This window comes from Zootoca vivipara, chromosome 7, assembly GCF_963506605.1.
Source record: "Zootoca vivipara chromosome 7, rZooViv1.1, whole genome shotgun sequence".
In the NCBI taxonomy this organism is placed as follows: Eukaryota; Metazoa; Chordata; class Lepidosauria; order Squamata; family Lacertidae; genus Zootoca; species Zootoca vivipara.
In genome coordinates, this window is record NC_083282.1 from 66720655 (window position 1) to 66740355 (window position 19701).

The window sequence follows — 19701 nt, forward strand, 5'->3', positions numbered from 1 at the left end:
TATAACATGCCCGGTTTTGTACCCATAGATGCAGAACAGTACTGGCAAGGACTCTCTTCTGCTTTAAATCTGGTACCTTTCCAGTAGAATGTGAGAGAAATTCCATGGCTCCTTCTGCAAAGGGGAAAACAAAACCTTGATTTTTCTTTTTTTAAAAAACACACCCCGTTTTTGAGCTTGGGGCTTGGTAATCTCCTAATGTCTTCCAGCAAAGCCTAAATGCAGCCATTGGATGCAATCCTCTGGTTCCTTTTTTCCAAAGCCCCTGTTTGCTTTTGTCCTTATGTTGCTATCCTGTGCTATTGTTTTTAAAGAGAGAGTTCCAAAATTCTCTTGAAAAGAATGTTCAAATGCTTAATTTCTGAACAGGCTCTGACAAGTCTGAGCTAGGTCCAGGCAACTCATGTGTCCTGTCTGGAGACTGGACCTGGGAGTTCCAGTGAGCCTTTCTTCCCCCCTAAACCCTAACCCCCCCCCGCCTAGTTTTGTTGCTCTTAGTCAGCTGGAGCAAGTCTGAATCCTCTTCTATAGCTGGTTTTGGAGTGACTCTTCCTTAAAACAGCTCTTCTGTCTTACTGTGGATTCCAAGGGAACTGGAGGATAAAAACAGCCCAAATTTAAGAATACCACTAATGCAAGGGACCCAGGTGGCGCTGTGGTTAAACCACTGAGCCTAGGGCTTGCTGATCAGAAGGTTGGCGGTTCGAATCCCTGTGACGGGGTGAGCTCCCGTTGCTTGGTCCCAGCTCCTGCCAACTTAGCAGTTCGAAAGCACATCAAAATGCAAGTAGATAAATAGGAACCGCTACAGCGGGAAGGTAAACAGCGTTTCCATGTGCTGCTCTGGTTTGCCAGAAGCGGCTTTGTCATGCTGGCCACATGACCTGGAAGCTATACGCTGGCTCCCTCGGCCAATAATGCGAGATGAGCGCGCAACCCCAGAGTCGGTCACGACTGGACCTAATGGTCAGGGGTCCCTTTACCTTTACCTTTAATGCAAAATAGTCAGGTGAGAAGCAAAGTCAAAAGGATATGATACTCTGCTTTCTGTGAACACAGATTAAGTGGATCGTTCAGGTTAACATAAAATGTGGAAAGGAAGTGCTCCAACAGAAGACACTACATCTCCCTCCCTGCAACACTTCGGCGTAATGGTGCTATATGGTTATCTTAGTGTGCTGCTTACTTTGAAATGCTAGAAGAATGACACCTTCACTTTGGCTGCTTCAAGATTGGACCGGGGGGGGGGGTAACCATAATCTACAAAACACACTGCAAGTCTTGAAACTGATTCCAGAGGCTGCAGTCCGAACTGTGGCCTGCAAACCACCAGTGGTCTGTGAGGTTCATTTAGGTCTGTGGATTTGTGGTTGAAGACAAGAGCCAGCACATCCATTGCATTAAATATTGTTGGCTGGGCTCCTTTGGGAGGAAGGATGAGATATAAATTGAATAAATAAATGATCATTCATACAGATTTTTAATTGTATATTAATCACTTCTTTCATTTCTTATATTGTATTTTATTGCATTACAATTTAAATTCAATATATAAAAAGAAGCAACAAAAACACAATTAAATATCATAGCGCATTTAGCACTGTGCATCGCAATTGCTATAGAAGACAGAATAATCATTAAGTGATCTGCCAAGACCCTCAGCATTTTTCAAATTGTTCATGGGGAAGAAAGTGGTAGAACCACTGGGTTAAAAGGATAAGCATGCTAGGTGTGTTCCTTGTCTTCAAACCAACCAATTCTACTTTTAGTTCCCTTTTGGAATATACTCAAAGCTTGCATTAAGATAATTGATCTCACAAGATTCCTGGTGATGACTCGGCTTATTATTGATGATCTGTCTTCTTAGGTGGGCAAAGGGCCATTCCATTGTCGTCGTAATATCTGCTTTGTGGGCTTTCCCCTTAAGGAAGGCACATGCTTGACCCCACCTTGCCTTCCAGTATCAATCGCTCTTGTCTATAAATACTCATCTTATAGCCAGCCAAGTGATCAGCACCACATGAAGAATTTGGGTGCAGCTCTTAAGCTGTTTCTATTTTAGCCTCTATTACTAGCATCATCAGAATCTTAATGGCAGCAATTGAAGCTGGCTTTATTCATACATTTTATTGATTCCCCTCCCTCCCTGCTTTGACTGAGATGAAAGGAAAGATACGCAACGTTATGTGTACCTTACCCAGGGTCTTTGGGGAAATAGGTTTGTTCAGAGGCAATTGATAGAAATTTTGTCCTTGTTCAGGGTTGTAGGGATCAATACTGATTGCTCTGGTCAAGCTGAACTGTGAGAAACTTGTGGTTTGCAGCACTGAAAGAGATGGAACCTGCTCCTGAGCAGGAGATAATACTATAGGTGTGATTCACCCCTTCCAACAAAGCCTAGCAAGCACATTGGATTTACATTACTAAGGAAGTGTAAGGCTCATGGAACAGTGGTGAACAAGCCAAACAAGAGTCAATTCTATGGGCCTTGATGGGCAGGCCTTGCCAAAATATCACACATGGACACACCTATTCAGATTATAGATTTGTATATTTTCATTGTCAAACTAATTCCATGCCCCCCCCACATGGAATGAGATGCAGTTGTTAAACTGAGGCTGAATCCATTCTTATTTGTGCACTAATACCAAAGAACCTTACTCTCTCATCATGACCTAGGAGGAGGAGCTGCCATGAGCTGGGATTTCCTTCTCACCAGCATGGCTGACTAATCGAAGGTCTTGATGAGTCTGTGATTGGGAACTTTCCGGGGTACTGTACTAGTATTATTAATCATAATTCACCCTAAGGCTGGCTTACAACAATTTAAAACACAGCATTAAAACTGTACACTTACAAAAAAATGCAACCACAAAAAATTACTTACGAGTTGATGGCTTGCATGAATAAATGTTCACACAGTAATGCACAGCTTATCTATGTGAACCAGACGAACAAATGGAGACCTGCCACAACTTTATCAGAGAAGAAAACAGACATAGACACTTATTGTATTGGAGGAGAGCAGGCAGCAGGCTCCCAGTTTTTCCCCAGCCTAACAAATCTGACCCACTTCTTCTACAAGTAGCCTTACATGTAGTGAACACATGTCAGCTTCTGCTTCTGGGAGACTCCTGCTTTTTAGGTTGCTAGCAATTCACATGCCACACATTGAGTAGTTTGAGGAATTTGGGCAGGGAGTTGGGGGAGGTAATTTTTGCAAGCACATAAAAGTGTTTAGACTGCACCGCCTGAGCCCTCTGCTCATGTATTTGGCTTTTCACCCAGATATCAAGGTTTTTTAATTGACTATAAGTTGGCAAATAAGCTGCAGTTACCAGAAACAAATTCAGTGTGCCCAGACAATTGATAAATGTTGTGATAAAACAGATACTGCACCTACTAGAATAGTTTTCTAGGGCATGTCCAAATGGAACTGGTGCAGAGCCTTGGGAATGCTATCCGCCTGCAACAGAGCTATGTGGAACACTTCGTCTTGCACTGGCGTTGGACAGGATGCGCTTTCACCAAGAGCTCGGGTTGTACAGTGTGTATAGCTGACTCCCTATGCTAAGCATGGTATTATCCTAGGGCAGAAAAAGTGCCCAAGAAATGTAGAAACTGCTGCCTGGGTGAGTCCTTAGAACAGAGATGGGGAATGTGTGGCCCTCCAGATGTTGTTGGATTTCAGCTACCACCATCCATTACCACTGCCCAGGCCGGGACTCAAACAACACCAGGAGAGCCGCAGGTTTTCCTACATAGCATGAGAAGATAAAGTAGTGCTATAAGCAACATATCACTGCATACAGTCATTCTGCCAATCCAGGAGCATCTCTTGTTCCTAGTGTGGCTCTGCACCCTTGTTCTGCCATTGAACAGGCAAGTGGGGGGTGGGGAGATAAGGAATAGAGCTGCTGACACATTAGTCCTTCATTGTCATAATCTCTCCACTTATACAATGAGGTGGCAGCTCGTGGTTGAGCCCTTGTAAATTGATGCTACTTTCTTTTTATTACAGCCTCATTTCAGCAGCTGCATGAAGACACATTAGGGTTATAAAAATGAAGTCTCAAGTAATAACCCACTTGCTGGTACTTTGCTCTGGAGATGCCATTATTAGATCTTTCGTGGATTCCCCCAGATGCCCATTATCTATTTACTCACCCAGAATGGCATCTGCACCGCTGAACTGCTGCTATGCATAAATGCAGCAAACATGTCCAATTATTATCTGATTAGAATAATCATTTCCTATTCAGCTGTCTGAGCTGTCATGTGCCTCTGGGCCTGAGAAAGGGGGCTCCTAGAATGAGCTTGCTGTTCTCTGGAAGTGCAGTGCTGTGGCCTTTATTTTGTTGGGGCATGCATTTAACTTGCACACCTAGTATGTCGTGCTTGCCTCTGATCTCACACAGCTGGCACAATGGGTAGTATGCAAAGTGTTAACCCCAAGGATTCTCAATGCCCTTGATGCTAATCTCCCAGACAGCAATTATGTAACCAACTTCCTTGGCATCAGCATGCAGTTAGCTTGTTACTGGACACCCAGTAACAAGTAAGCAGTTTTGGCAGAGGCTGCCGACTCACCTTCAGTCCAACATATACATGTGCAAGGAAAGACTGTTGGAGAGTCTCTGACTCCTGGGTGACCACAACACTCGTATTCTGTTTGTAAGCTGATTACAGGAGCTCACTTGCTGAGCATCATGATTTGGGGGCCTTGCCTGCCCAGAAGGGAATTGATTGCACTGTTGAGCCAATCATTCCTAAGGCTTTTGTCTCTCTGTCTGCTTTGGAAGTCCCTTGATGCTGGCTCTTCCTTGCTATAGTTCACAATTCCCCTTTTAGAAATTGCAGTTTGCTGGGCAGCGTGGCTTTTATTGAATATATTTAGATCCACAAACGAAATGCCCTTGTACTAGCCATGTCCTAATTGATATCAGTATGTTTGACTGCTATGTTTCCTCTAAAGATTCTAGGATTGCTGTGAGCTATTCTGTTCCGTAAATAATTTCTGATTTCATGTTTCTTCCTCCTTTTTTCCACCTCTGTAAAGCATATTACCTATTGAGAAGTTTACCACTATAGAAATGTTTTACTGCCATTATTAACATGCCACACTTAAGAAGAAGCAGTCTCTTTTGCACAGTGTTTTAAGTGGAATTGAAGGAGTGTGGTAATCATCCTCATGGTCACTGTTATATACAGATAAATGAGGGAGCTAATTCATGGAGGTGTCAGTAGGATTTAGCACTGTAGTATTTCCAGAGACATCTAGAGTCCTGGAAGTATTATCGGCCTTTGCAGTGTCTCCCAAAAACATCAATCAAATAAGACGCTCTAATAGGATTTAACACTATCCTCAATTTCTTCTGCATCAGCAATAGCAATTAATCTGTCATATTTGAAAGGGGAATATCATAATTTGCTTTCTGTTCATGGCAGTTTACAGTTAGTATGTTATGGGAGCAAACTATTTCTCCAACAGTTCTCCAGCCTCGATCTCCATTTGTTATGGGGGCCATTCTTTCACGTTATGGAACCTTGTCCATTATCTCCCTGTTTCTAGACAGCTGGTTGCTGCATCAGCTATGTGCTGGTCCATACCTTGAGAAAACAGAGTATTTTTCTCCCTAAAGTAGCTCCTTCCATAAAAAGGGCTGAAGCCCAGTTCATACTCCTGCAAGCAGACTGATGCTGTGCAACATCTAAAAAGCTGGCCTTTATAGCTCTCTCATTGGGTCCTGGACTCATGCTTATTAGTATTAATTCCTGCTAGAAATAGGTAATTATTTAAAGCAGCAGTGCTCAAAAATGCAAGAATCACTGCAGATGGAGATCATGGGGTTGGCCAGCTGCACAGTCTCTGGCTGCAATTGATAGCTAGCTGTGCAGTCCAGGAAGCTGTCGAAGAAGAAGCTGGAGATCAAGGGGGCTGGCCAGTCACCTGATTCTGGCTGCACAGAGCTGTGAAACGTAGCCATGGATTACCCACACTTGTCAGCACCATGGTTGCCAGCTGCCCTGATCTCCTTCCCTCCACTGCCTGTTTCTTCACCACCACACTTCCCTAAAATAAAGATACAGTTCCCAGAGTTCCCTGTGAAGAGGGATCGCTTGCTAATCCACACTGAGAACTGTAGCTCTTTGAGGGGAATAGGGGACTCCTAACAACTCCCAGCACCTCTAACAAACTACAGTTCCCAGAATTGTTTGTCGGAAGCCATTACTGTTTAAAGTAATAATAATAATAATAATAATAATTTGTACCCCACCCATCTGGCTGAGTCTCCCCAGCCACTCTGGGCGGCTCCCAATCGAGTATTAAAACAGTACAGCATTAAATATTAAAAGCTTCCCTAAACAGGGCTGCTTTCAGATGTCTTTTAAAAATAGGATAGCTGCTTATTTCCTTGACATTTGATGGAAGGGCGTTCCACAGGGTGGGTGCCACTACCATGAAGGCCCTATTGTCTGCTTCCCTGTAACCTCACTTCTCGCAATGAGGGAACTGCCAGAAGGCCCTCGGCGCTGGATCTCAGTGTCCAGGCTGAACGATGGGGGTGGAGACGCTCCTTCAGGTATACAGTGGCATCATAGTGCTTTATATGTATTGTGTAAATGTGGCCCAAGTCTGATTTTTGCCAAATGGAAAAGGGGGAACATAACCAAGTTTTTTAGGGACCCAGGTGGCACTGTGGTTAAAACCACTGAGCCTAGGGCTTGCTGATCAGAAGGTCGGCGGTTCAAATCCCTGTGACGGGGTGAGCTCCCGTTGCTTGGTCCCAGCTCCTGCCAACCTAGCAGTTCGAAAGCACATCAAAATGCAAGTAGATAAATAGGAACCGCTACCCATGAATATATTCCATTGAACCTGTCCACCTTTCCAGCACAGCAAGCCAAACAGTCTCCCATAACCAACCTCAGACAAAGGCAAGGAAGCTGCGGCCTTTGAATTAATTGGGTTCCCTGACACAGCTACTCCCTTTGTCCCACACAGCTGGAATCCAAGCCTGGGAAAGGCTTGACAGAGCGAGCACTCTCTGACTGGAAGACAGCTCTGAAGAGGGAGAGGGAGGAGCACCAGCACCTCCTGGCCGAGTCGTACAGCGCCGTCATGGACCTGACCAAGCAGCTGCAGATCAGCGAGAAGAACTGGGATCAGGAGAAGCTGGAGCTGCTGGACCGATTCAAGGATGAACGGCAGCAGGCAGAGCAGCAAGTGAAGGAGCTGCAGAACAAAATAAATCAGGTGAGAATGGAATACATTGTGTGGGTGCAACTCGCCCTCCGAAGTCTCAGCGAGTATTTCAGCAAGTGTGAATATAATGTGCATACCCTTAGCAGAATCAATATAGGCTGGCAGCAATTGATGTCCCTGCATGAGCATAAGTGTGGGTATAGAGGCAGAGTGTTGTGGTCGAGTCCAGTCCTGGATTTAAATCCTTGCCCAGCCACGGAACTCCCTGGGTGACTTCCAGCCAATCACTATCTCTAGCCTACGTCTCAAGGTGGTTGGGAGAAGGACAACTCTGTATGCCTTCTGAGCCTCATGGAGGAAGGGCAGGATAAAAGCATAATAATAATATGAATCTGGATAATGATGCTGGCCAACAATTGCCTATCCCCTAGGCTTCCTTGTTCCCATGAATGCATGCATGTGCTTGCATGCAGCACACATGCTAGCGGGGTACACATAACCCCCTCATGCAGAGATGCCAACATGATTTTCTGGTTCTTGTATTCAACAAAGTTCCACTGGGTGATGCTGAGTAGGATTAACATTCAATACGACCTTATAGAAGAAGATAAATTTGCATATAATCTGACTGCACTTGGCATTATATTCAATTTTATCTCCCCTTTTGCAGATGGGGTGCAGGGCCCAAAGATAAATCAGGATCCACACACAATTAATAAGATGACTGGCAGCCAGAGTGTCAACATATTAAGCTTTCCCCATAATTTCCAGACTAGAAGAGGCTTGACCTGTTGCATTTTTGCCTGCCTCACAGCTGTTAAAAGACACAAAAGCTCCACATTCCCTCCACCACCACACATCCCACCCCAAACCATGCAGTGAAATCAAGGTTCATGAATTGTGAACCAGCTATGTTACTGTAGGTGCATGTGCGTTTTGGACATCAGCAGGCTACAAACAAATGAGGCACCTAAATAAAACTGAGACTCTCTTTCATCTCCCCTGTAGATTTTGCATGCTCTGCAATGGTGGAATAGATCCTTCTGTCCCCCAGTGGCACACTGAACACATTCCTTTGCCAGCAGTTAATGTTTCATTGACTCATCCCCAGCCTGACCCTCTGTCAAAATGGATCCTAAGCAACACATCTGCCCCTAAGCTGCAGTTTCTCTATTAGCGATTGATTTTTTGAAACAGTGTCTCTGCCAGAAATATGTGGGTGCTGCAAGGAACACCCAATATCCCACGAGTACTGTGATGCCAGTGGGATGTCCCTGCAGGGGCTGAACCTTGCAGTGCACCCATTAGAAACTGAACAATTTTTTTTAAAAAAGGTGGTTGTCCACAGCAATGCCACTTAGAGGACAAATCGCCTCCTATGTGCAGGCCCAGCACTAGAATTGCTTTGTCTTTCAGCTGCAGAAGGGAGCTGACCTCTGGGCTTTGAAAAACTCTGAAATGGAGAAGCATGGCAGTAGTTGGAAAGAGGTAAGCTGGGCAGGAACAGCTTTGTCCTAACCTGTAAAATTCAGGCAGAGATGGCATGTGTTGGGGTGTGAACTAAAACCTTGCCCCCAGAAGGGTGGATGGAAGCTGTAGAATTATGCTGGGGACAAATTATAAGGGAGTGATCACATGCGATACTTGTGAGCATTCCAGATGCCTGTGCTTGGCTGTTTTGGACACAGGGTTAACTAGACCTCCTACTGGTTCAGCAAGGCATTCACTAAATAGGTTACATGTCTTTTATTACTTATGGTGAAGATATTAGGAATGTATTTCCTGAGAGGGGCTGTGTGACAGACAGAAATTCAACAGGGTCAGCTATTTCCATCTCTGCGCCTTTGTGCTGAGGAATGCTGCATCTGTTGAATTTACCTGCATGCATTAAAATATCCTAGCCTTGGTCATGATTGCTATTTTCGATCTCTTAATAGGACTTCAGATTTCAGCTAACTTTGAAGTGCATTTCTATGAAAACTGTAACATAAGGCAGGCATCCCCAAACTTCGGCCCTCCAGATGTTTTGGACTACAATTCCCATCATCCCTGACCACTGGTCCTGTTAGCTAGGGATCATGGGAGTTGTAGGCCAAAACATCTGGAGGACCGCAGTTTGGGGATGCCTGCTGTAACACCTAGACCAGGGGTCAGCAAACTTTTTCAGCAGGGGGCCAGTCCACTGTCTCTCACACCTTGTGGGGGGCCGGACTATATTTTGAAAATAATAATAATGAACGAATTCCTATGCCCCACAAATAACCCAAAGATGCATTTTAAAAACACACACTCTACTCATGTAAAAACATGCTGATTCCCGGACCGTCCGTGGGCCAGATTTAGAAGGCGATTAGGCTGGATTCAGCCTCTGGGCCTTGGTTTGCCTACCCATGACCTAGAGCAATGAGTATTTTTACTGAGCTCTTGACATTGCACTGAATTCTGAAATTTAGGGGAAATCCCCACAGAACACTTTTTTTGCTGCTGAAGTGCAAAGTGAAGCCTTACATTCCTCTGGGAAGCTGACTCCTCTTGCCCTCTTTAGCTAAGCTTCTCTAGGCCTGCCATGATGTTGCAAGGCACCACTGATGATAAAAGGCCTCTCTAATGTTCTTTTCAGACTCTCAATGAGAAAATCACCGACAAAGAAACTGTTTCCGAAACAGACATGAAAGGAAGCAACTTAAAAAGGTGAGATGTGTGCAGCTTCTAAGTTTTGCTTCTTCCTTCAAAACTTCACCATCTGGAAAACAGTCAGCCGACTCCTCTAGCCATACTCAAGCTTAATGATTGGTGAGAAAAGCACACCGAGGTCGTGGGGTGAGGTAACATGTTTTCCTTCTCTGCAAAACTGGTAGCTGGCAACACCTAATGCCACAATGGGGCAGAAAATATAGACAGCTTGATTGTTTGCATGTGAGCCTATCTGTATAATTTACCAGCCTCCATACCTCTGCCTTCAGCAAGTGTAAATACACAAAATGCATATTGCCATGGAACTATTTGACCCTCATTGCATCTTTCAGGGACAGAAGTAAATGGTATATATGCTCATATTTCTTAACATGCTTTTATTCTACTCCCTTGCTAAAAACACAAAACATGTTACCTTGATAATGGTATTGCCTTTTAATCGCTGCATGCTACTATTTCCCCCCCCCCCAACCTGTCTTCCTTGTGTTCCCTGTAGGTGATTATTTAGGACAGGGGTAGAGATTTTGTGGCCACCCAGATGTTGTTAGGCTCCCAGTGCCCATCAGCCCCAGTAAGCAAGGTTACTGATCAGGGACAGTGTTAGAAACTGAGATATGAAAGCTAGGAGCTATATGGCACCTTAAACCTAGGTTATAGGCGCCACAATGGAGTGTTTAGGTGTGCTTTTTTATAACAAGAATACAAAGCCGAAAATGAATGAACTGCAACTAAAACCTTATGTTCATTTTTCACATGGTCTAGGCCTCATTTGAAGACAGAAAAAACACACACACCAAAGCCATACTTCCCCTGCCCGCCCCCCTGATATTCTTATGAGAGTCCCATCTCCAGTCTTCAGATAGTGGCTGGAAGTGGGGAGGCAGAATTGTATCCAGAGCTCAGAAACTGCTCACACTATATGAAATTCCCTGTCACAAAATGTGCCTAGAACAATGGGAGTGTTGAATGCTGGTCAGAGATGAAGGGCACTGCAGCCCAGCAATATTTGGAGAGCCACAAGTTCCACATTCCTGATTCAGAAAAAAAATCTGTAAAATGCAGGCAATAATTCCTAGTGAGCTTGAGCAAAAGAGTACCCCATAGATTATTTTATAAGATTCTTAGTGCAAATTGAATTGTTTCCCTTTTCACACTGTCTGGGACAATACAAGAGTGGGAAGTGGGACCTTCTGTTGAGCTTCACAGCAATTCTACTGCAAGAGAAGTGCTCTCTCTCTGTGGAGTCATGACTTTTAGAGACATTAAGAGTCTAGGGCCAAAGCTCTGTGCAAAGAATCACACACCATGTAAGTGTGTGTGTGTATGAAACTGGATTAGGTAGCATTAATGTGAGTGCAGTGAACTCACCACAGTCACTTCTGTTTTAGCAATGCACACCCTTTTCCACACATGCATCAATTATGGATCTGGGGGTCAATTCCCAACATTATTTACCCTACTCATAACTTAAGGGATAATGGAGATAGTGGGGAATGGCAGAAGACATTAGCCTTTGCAATGTCAGAATGTCCAAATGGAAGTTTGGAATGCATAATTGGAAAGCAGGTCTGCAGGCATCCATCTGTCTTCTGTCCATTCTGACATTATTGAAGGCATGCCTTCCATCCTATTTTTCTTGCTTTCTTGGTCATCTTAAGAGATGACTTGGAAAGTAATAGGAGAATAAGCTTCTACTTAGGAAGGACAGAGCCTGGAGGTAGAAATAAGACACCTTCCCTAATAAATGTGCTTGTTCCCTTCTCTATTCTATCCAGGACCAAGTCAGTCTCCTCAATGTCTGAATTTGAAAGTTTGCTTGACTGTTCTCCTTATCTTCCTGGCAAAACCAGTCCCATCATCACAGACAACGTCCGCGGCAAAAAGGGCTCTCCAGCTACACAGGTGTTGCCTGACACTTTGAAGGACCCTGCAGGGTTTGCCCCCAATAACTGTGCCTATCTGAATAGTGAGCAACCCATGCCAGAGAGCCTGACCACAGAGAAGCTGGATGTCTCGTCATGCAACTTCACCCAGACAAGCAGCTTCTCTGTGCGGGATCAGGCCCAGAAGCATGTGCAGAGAAGCTACACTGCTCCCGACAAGACTGGGATCCGCATATATTATAGCCCACCGGTGGTACGTAGGTTGGAATCGCCCCTAGTACACAAGAGAGACGGGAAGATAATGGTTGAGCCTGGCTTCCTGTTCACCATGGCCAAGCCTAAGGAAGAATCGGACAGCTCCGAAAACATGTACAGCCGGTGGCTGTGCAACTTCTCCAAGCAGCACCGAGAGCTGCTTGACAGCAGTACTGTGAGCGAGAAAGCTGTGGCCCCTGTGCCCAGATTTCCGCCTTCCCTGCATGACCTTGAGATCTCCGGCAACATGAGCGACGACATGAAGGAGATCACCAACTGTGTCAGGCAAGCTATCCGCTCCAGCTCCCTGGAGAGAAAGGTTAAGAGCACTTCCAGCCAGACAGTAGGATTGGCCAGTGTTGGCACCCAGACTACCCAGTTTGTCAGCATCGGTCTGCAGACAGACATGCCCAGGGGCAGCATACACAGCAGCAAGAGCTGGTCCCCACGAAGCTCCTCCCTTATATCCGTTCGCAGCAAGCAGATCTCGACCTCTCTGGACAAAGTCCACTCCAGGATCGAACGGCCCTGTTGCTCCCCCAAGTATGGCTCTCCGAAACTCCAAAGAAGATCATCTTCTAAGCTGGACAGCTCCAAGGACCGAAGCCTGTGGAACCTCCATCAGACTAAACAGAATGGCTCAGCCTGGGCTCGTTCCACCACCACTAGAGACAGCCCAGTTCTCAGCAACATTAATGATGGCCTGTCCAGCTTGTTCAATGTTGTGGAGCATTCTGGGAGCACAGAGTCCATCTGGAAGCCAGGATGCCAGGAAAGCAAAGCCAAGCCAGAAACTCCTAAGTACGGGATAGTGCAGGAGTTTTTCCGGAATGTGTGTGGCAGAACTCAGAGCCCCACTTTGGCTCCAGAGAAAAAAGACCCAGTAGGAGGAGACAGCAGCAGTAGCAAGAAGCCGGAGCATTCCTCCTCAGTTGTGCTCCAGCAGTCTGAAAGTGCCCCCAAGGTCCTTGACAAAAAGCCCTTGAAGCAGAGCTGCAGCGAGGAACCAAAGCTGTCCATCCCAAGCCAAGGTGGCAAGGACAGAGTCTTAAAGGAGCCAGACATCATCTCTGCTATTATTGCCAATGAGGTAGTGCTTGCTTGCTTTAAAACAGGGATGGGAGACTTCAGGCCTGGGGACCAAATGTGGCCTTCCAGGCCTCTCTACCTGGCTCTCAAAACCAGAATATACCCCTTGCTGACCCTTCTTCACACCCCAAGTGCTTCTGCATGGTTAAAATGTATCTGAACCCTGATAACCCCTTTTGGATGCCATAGGGGATGGTGTGTATGTGTATAGAAACTAGCCTGCTATACAAAAGTATAATTTACATTAGTCGTTCCAACCAAAAGGTTCCCCACCGCTAACCTCCTCCAGCCCTTCCGTGAGCTGAAATGTAGCATAGCATTATCTCCTATCCACTGCAAACTTCAAGGGCAAGAAGCAAGGATGTAAACAACCACCATCGTATATTGCATTGACCACCACTAAGAGCTTAAAGAGACAAGGGGTCAGGTTTGGCAAGTGGACCCATTGGGGACACACCCTGTTCTGAGTGTGAGACCAAGGGTGTTGTTAACTATCTGCACCTTTTTGACTCTACAGCTTCCGATTTGCAGATCATGAGTAGCTTATACGATGGAATTCAACATTGTGCTATGTTGAATGTCCTGCCACCACAAGCATTGCAGCTTGCCAGACAGAACAATCCCTCCTCTCCTCCCTTGTGTGCTGTTCTGGGGGTTCTGACCCCGCCCCCAAATTCTGGAGGCATCATGGGAGGAGGGAGGGAAGCCCAATTGCACAGGCAGAATCCCTTGCTCAGGACTTAACGCTGACAGGACTCTGTAGGTGAATCTCATCCTAGAATTGCTTGTCCTGGTTTCTTGCAGTTTGTTTTTGCATTGATATGTAGGCAGGTGGTACAAATCTTGACTGAATTGTAATCCAAAAGGGCACAGACAATATGAAATAAAGCAGACTTGGAAATCAAGTTGTACCTAAGCCAGGCACCTTTCTTGCAGTGCATTCATATGGCTAAACAGTTCTGCTACAGCAACAAGTTTTAGCTGTGCAATGGAACTTCCCTGCTCTCTCCTCTTCCTATGTGTGCAAAGTTCCAGAGGGTTGGGCTGTGCCAGCCTAGCTTACACAAGGCACAGGTAATCAGAAATGTCTAGCTCCAGAAAAATCCATGAGGGTGGCACCAGGCAAACCTCCCTGTTCCATAACTAGGGTGCCACTACCAAAAAGGCCCTCTCCTTGGTAATTACCTGCCTCACTTCATTCTGAGGGGAACCCTAAGCAGGTAGATGTGGGAGAAGGCGATAACCTGGTCCTAAACTATTTAGTTAAAAGCAGCACTCTACCTATTGCTAGGCTTTTAATGGTGCATTTCAGCTATTTGCAGTGCTTCAGATACCATTATCTTCATATCATCCCTGTGAAGTGCTACTGCATTATCATCTCCATATTGCAGATTTGTTGCAGGGGGTGGGTCAGAGCCTAATCTTAGCAAGACCATGTAGGGAGTTTCTTGCTGGGGCGAGATTTGAGCATTTGAGATTCATGTCCTTTAACTGCCACACTACGACGGATCTCAAGTTGCCCCTCCTTTTTCACATGCTACCCTTTCCTTCTCTCTCTCTCTTTGCAGGACATGGCCTGTGATTGCAGCTCCCAGTCGCTGACTTCCTGTTTTGCTCGGCCATCGCGCTCAGCTGTCCGCCACTCCCCTTCCAGGTGCAAGCTGCACCCTTCTGATGGCAGCCGGGTAGAAGAGAAAGCAGGGCCTCTGAGTGAGTGAGAGGCTGCGCTTGCTGCCGTGCTGATGGAAGAGCAACCTATGCGCTGGAACTGCCAGTCCCTCCGGCACCTCTGGGACTGGTTACTTCTGAGCCAGCTGCAGATGAGGGGCTCTGCTCTTAGATACCCAGGGTGACACCATGCACCTCCTGTCTCACCTTAGCTCAACAGGGATACCGGCAGCACAGAGGCTGTGCTATGTGGGCAGGGGACAGAGTGGGAGAGTCTTGCTAGAGGTGTGGTTTCTCGGTCACTGGAAACCTTTCTGTCCCTCCCCCCTCTCAGTAGGAACATGACCTCCAAGAGCTGGACATTGCCAGAGTCTCGTGAAGCAGTCTGTACTGTTTCCATGGCATTGTGTGTGTGTGTGAGAGAGAGAGTGAGAGCGCGTTTGTGTCACCAGTTTGAGGAGATGCATCTCTCTCCTTTGTGCAAAAGGCATCACAGTGAGGGATTAGGGAGTGCAGTATCAACAAAGCTGCTTGGCCCCTCCCTGCCTTGGTCTCGGGGTGGGGAAGGAGAACAGCAGTCCTTCAGGAAACAGCTGGTTTCAAAGCCTTAAGAACTCCTCTCAGAACAGCTGTACTATAGGATTTCCCCAGAACGAGGCATTCAATATGGTGTACAGAGAAAGAGGGCGGTGGGAGGGTGCTAGCAAAATTGCCACCAGGAAATGCCACCATAGCATAAGTGCTCCAGGCTGTTGTGTACAAGTAGATTGGAAAAGCCCTGGACTTGCTCTGCAACCATATTTGCATGGATAGTTTCCCCCAGGTGTGCCCAACATACAATACCAGCACTAGGCCATGCACCCAGCCTGTACTGTGGTGCACAGTATGGTCTATTCAGAGTGCTGACACTCTTGATAAAACAAGAGCACAGTTTTGCTCTACCGGTTCTCCTGCACCTGACCTGTGGGAAACAGTCCTGCAAGCATGGTCTGTGTTGCCTTCCTGTCCACGTGCATCAAACTTCCCATGATTACTGAAATGCATCAGTAGACCTGGATTTTTTTCATCTTCAGGCCTCTGATGCCATCTCCATGGCTCAGAACAATTGTTGCTTTGTATCAGCCTCTGTGCTTGGCTGCTGCGGTGCAGTTGAGCACCAGGAGTTCACAGAAAGGGTATGCTGAGTCCTCCGTGTCTACAATTCCAGTCTGTTTCCATTTCTCCGTGCCCTACACAATGGGTAGCTGCAATTATTCCTAAGGAGAGTTGCTTCTGTCATTTGTTGTTGCTTGTTTTTCAACTGGAAATCTGAAAACCCTTTGTTGCCTCTGTAAGAATAGTTAGTTTAACAGAGAGGAAATTGCTTGAGTGCAGAGGTGAACAAGCACAGAGCCCATAGAATGAAAATACAGATGAGACAGTGAATGGGTAGAAGAGGTACCATCTTTTCAGTGCTGCAGAACATTCCAAGTTCCACAGGAGACAGGGGGTTGTGTGCCTGCTGCATATATCTCAGGACAGAGCTTCTCCTATGGTTGCTGCCAGTGCTCTACTAAATATTTTGATGGTTGCTAGTTCCTGTGAGTCAACCCTATTCCAGAGAAAAGGTATTTATGGGGATCCTTCAGCATCCAGCATAGTGCATTATCTGCTCATACAAACAACTTTCAGGGCTCCAGCAGAGGATCTCTCTTTTAATTGACTCGTCTGCTTTGCTGAGGGATTTGGGGAGTAGGCAAGTTTTGCTGCTGCTCCACCTCCAGATTCAGTAGCACAGATTTGTGTGTATTGCAACTCTTTGTAGGTCACACTTCTGCAGGGATGTGATCTGAAAGGTAGGACAATTCTGGGTCACAGTACATACACCACTGAGTGGAACATATGCGAGAGCAAGCCCTGGCTTCCTTGAAAGTACCCTTCCAGAGAGAGCTGGCTCTTCAGGAACTGTGCCACTCGAGAATGCAGCTGGGGGATCAGAAGTTAGAGTGGTTGTCCATGTAAAAGAGAAAAAGCAACTCAAAATTCCCTGCGGATAGAAAACTTGAATGTCAGGCAGAATAATCAGCTAGAACACACTCTACCTCTGACACGTCTGCTTTCCACAGGCTGGGCACTTGATGTGAGCAATTGTTTAAACAAGCCACGTCACCCACTCGTGAAGTGGTATAATCACATGGAAGGGCTGTGTACTATGTGGTTTTTAGTTTTTGTTTAAAAATATACATCAGCCTTCAGAGAGGATTTGGAAGGAATATTCTTTAGAGGTGCAGTAGAACCTGACTGATCCATATCAGAATCTCAGTGGGTCAGTTTTTTGTTATTATAATAAAACAGCCGGTCATCCTTATAGTCTACAGAGAAGATTATCACAGCCTCCTCTATCAATGAGATTGAAAAAGAGGCTTGAAAAGCTGAAATGAACATGAAATTTCTTAAACCCACAAATCTTTGCAAGCAGGCAACATTTTTTAAAAAATAAATCTTCTGAAACCTGCATTTTGGCTGACTTTCAATTGATACCTTGCAAGTCATAATTTTTAATTTGTATTTTTAATTTGAGTTTTAGGTTTTTGTCATTTGTGTGATAAAATTCAGAAGTTCAATTCATTATGTAGCTAATTAGTAATGCAGCAATGTAAATGTCTGTGACATCATATTATTTAAAATAACTTGCAAAACAAGAAAAATATTGTTTTTTATTTTTTTGTAAACCTTTGACATGTTTACAACTGAAGAGACCATAGACATGGCTTGGTGTACTTTGTGCTAATATTTTTTCCTAAATTCTGCACCAAGCTAAGCTGAATTTTGCAGTGAATAAATTCTGCTGACTATATTTGCTTATTTTTGCCTACTATTATTCTGCTTCTCCCAAGGCATGGAGAGGGGCAAAGGTCTGGGCAGAACAGGGTGACTTCACCCTGGCACCTGGAGATCCAGATCAGCCCCTTATCCTCTGCTCGTCAGATTCAACTAAGACCACTCATCCCATTGCTCATATACTTTCATGCACATCTTTACTTGAAGGACTAGAGTGGCCCTCAAATGAGCTAGAACTTGAGAGATTTTGCTTTTGCAATCTCTCCCCATCCCCAACGAGGAATATTTCTGATTGATTGGTCTCAAATATTTGCAGCTCACTTATCACTAACACATCATAGTCAATCTGCCTTGGTCCTTCCACTGAATCTTCTTCAATTGTAAGCTCTATTGTTTCTTTACAAAAACATTAGATGAAAGAGACCAAAAAGCCATTCATAAAATGGTATTTGAGGAATGAATGATTCCTCTGGGAATCATGTCTGAGTGCCTCTTACTCTACAGAAAACTACTGCTTGCTTTCTTGCCAAGTGATGGGCACCTGATTCTCCTGCAGCCTTCCTTGTCCTGAAGTGCATGTCCATTGTGTTTGTTATTAAAGGTCCATGGGTCGGATTCAGCTAGCCCATTCCACCACCGGAAGCCAGTGCAAGGGCTCCCACTAGCACATTGGAGCATGCTCTTCTCCCCCCATGCCTTCCTCCAGATCTGCTCTGCAAGGTCAGTGCAGTGTACAGTGGGAGGAAAGCGGAGATCATTCTCTCAGGCAATAAATGCTTGTGCTGATGGAGTGACCTCCATAGTGCTGTATTGAATTCTACCCCATGCTGCTATTTTTAGCAACAGAGATGCTTCAGGGGGACCTGAAACTTCATCCACCTGAGTTCTTTGTGCTTGCTTTCAAAGAAGCACACATAGGATTGCAGCCGAAGGGAGACATAACAGTTTCACTCCCCATAGCGTTGCTGTCCAAGATGTCTCTGGTTTGGGTTAAAAGCAAGAAAAGCAAAACAACATCAGGGCTACATAACAAAAGCTTTGGTATTCCCTGCAGCCAATTGATCAGTTTAGTGTACTTTTTTCCTGTGCTTTGGCACCTTCAGAATGTATTAGCTGATGAGGTTAAACTAAATCCCAGCGAAGGCTCACTGAAAGCATCTTTCTGCTTCCTGTTTTGATGCAGCAACAGGCTATGTTGAGCACTGGCCAAGGGGCAGAGAAACCAATGTAACTTTAAATCCTTGATCTCCAAAGGAGTTTCTTTAAATACTGCTGTTCTCTAAATTTGGGAGTAGGGAGCTAGGTGAGGCAGGCAGAAGATGAGCTAAAATAAAAATACCTATTGGATTATGGGATTGCAGGTGCCAAGCCAGGGGCACTGTCCTTGTATGACAGTCTGTGGATCTGCTCATTGTGTTTCACGGGGATAGTGAGCTCATTCTCAGGGGAGACAATCAGCCCTGATGTCTAATATGGAGCTGGTGAAACATTATTTCAGGGGCCTGGAGGAGGCTGGAAGCAACTCTGCGGAATGCCATCAGACATTCCCAGCCTAAGAATCTGTATGCTGGTAATTGCCTGGATATACTTGCTTGGCTGAACAGACAGGCTGCTAACACTGCCTTGGCAGAGCAAAGAGGGGGGGGAAAGGGGCCAGCATCACATTGCCAGGTATAGGATTCTCTTGGAGCCAGTTCCTGCATTACTTGAACGGCATTCACTTGCAGAAGTTCAAGGGCCCCCCACATTCCCTTTCAGACAAAATTGCAGGGAATCTGAATCCCAAGGCATTATTGCTTCTGTAGGCAAGCACATTTAAAGTGATATAAGGACTGACTCTTGGTAAGCACTGCAAGTCAAAATAAAAATAGCGTGCAGCTAATGAAAGACAATGGGGCAAAATACACAAGGAATGGAGTTAGGCAGGAGCTGTAACAAGCACATAATAGCCCCACCCCACCCCCCGATAATGTGGGACTCACATTATTCACTCTCAGGGCTGTGTGCTCAGAAGGTTACTTATTCAGCACAGCCTATTTAGCATTGATTCCTGTGAACTGCTGCAGCCTGTTCCTAGGTGGCTGAGCT

The 19701-nt window shown here is 45.5% G+C and overlaps 1 protein-coding gene across 5 annotated transcripts in view; it reads left to right on the forward strand.

Annotated features, from left to right (window-relative positions):
- MTCL2 (microtubule crosslinking factor 2) overlaps window positions 1-19253 on the forward strand; it is a 90112-nt gene extending 70859 nt beyond the window's left edge. For 4 of the 5 annotated variants that reach the window (XM_035122435.2, XM_035122434.2, XM_060277249.1 and 1 more), the window contains exons 11-15: window positions 7004-7255; window positions 8621-8692; window positions 9825-9895; window positions 11674-13126; window positions 14694-19253. In XM_035122435.2, coding sequence (XP_034978326.2) covers window positions 7004-7255; window positions 8621-8692; window positions 9825-9895; window positions 11674-13126; window positions 14694-14843 — 1998 coding nt within the window. In that variant the 3' untranslated portion in view covers window positions 14844-19253. The remainder of the gene's footprint in view (window positions 1-7003; window positions 7256-8620; window positions 8693-9824; window positions 9896-11673; window positions 13127-14693) is intronic. The other variant, XM_035122433.2, reaches the window with a different exon arrangement.
- Window positions 19254-19701: the final 448 nt, after the last annotated feature.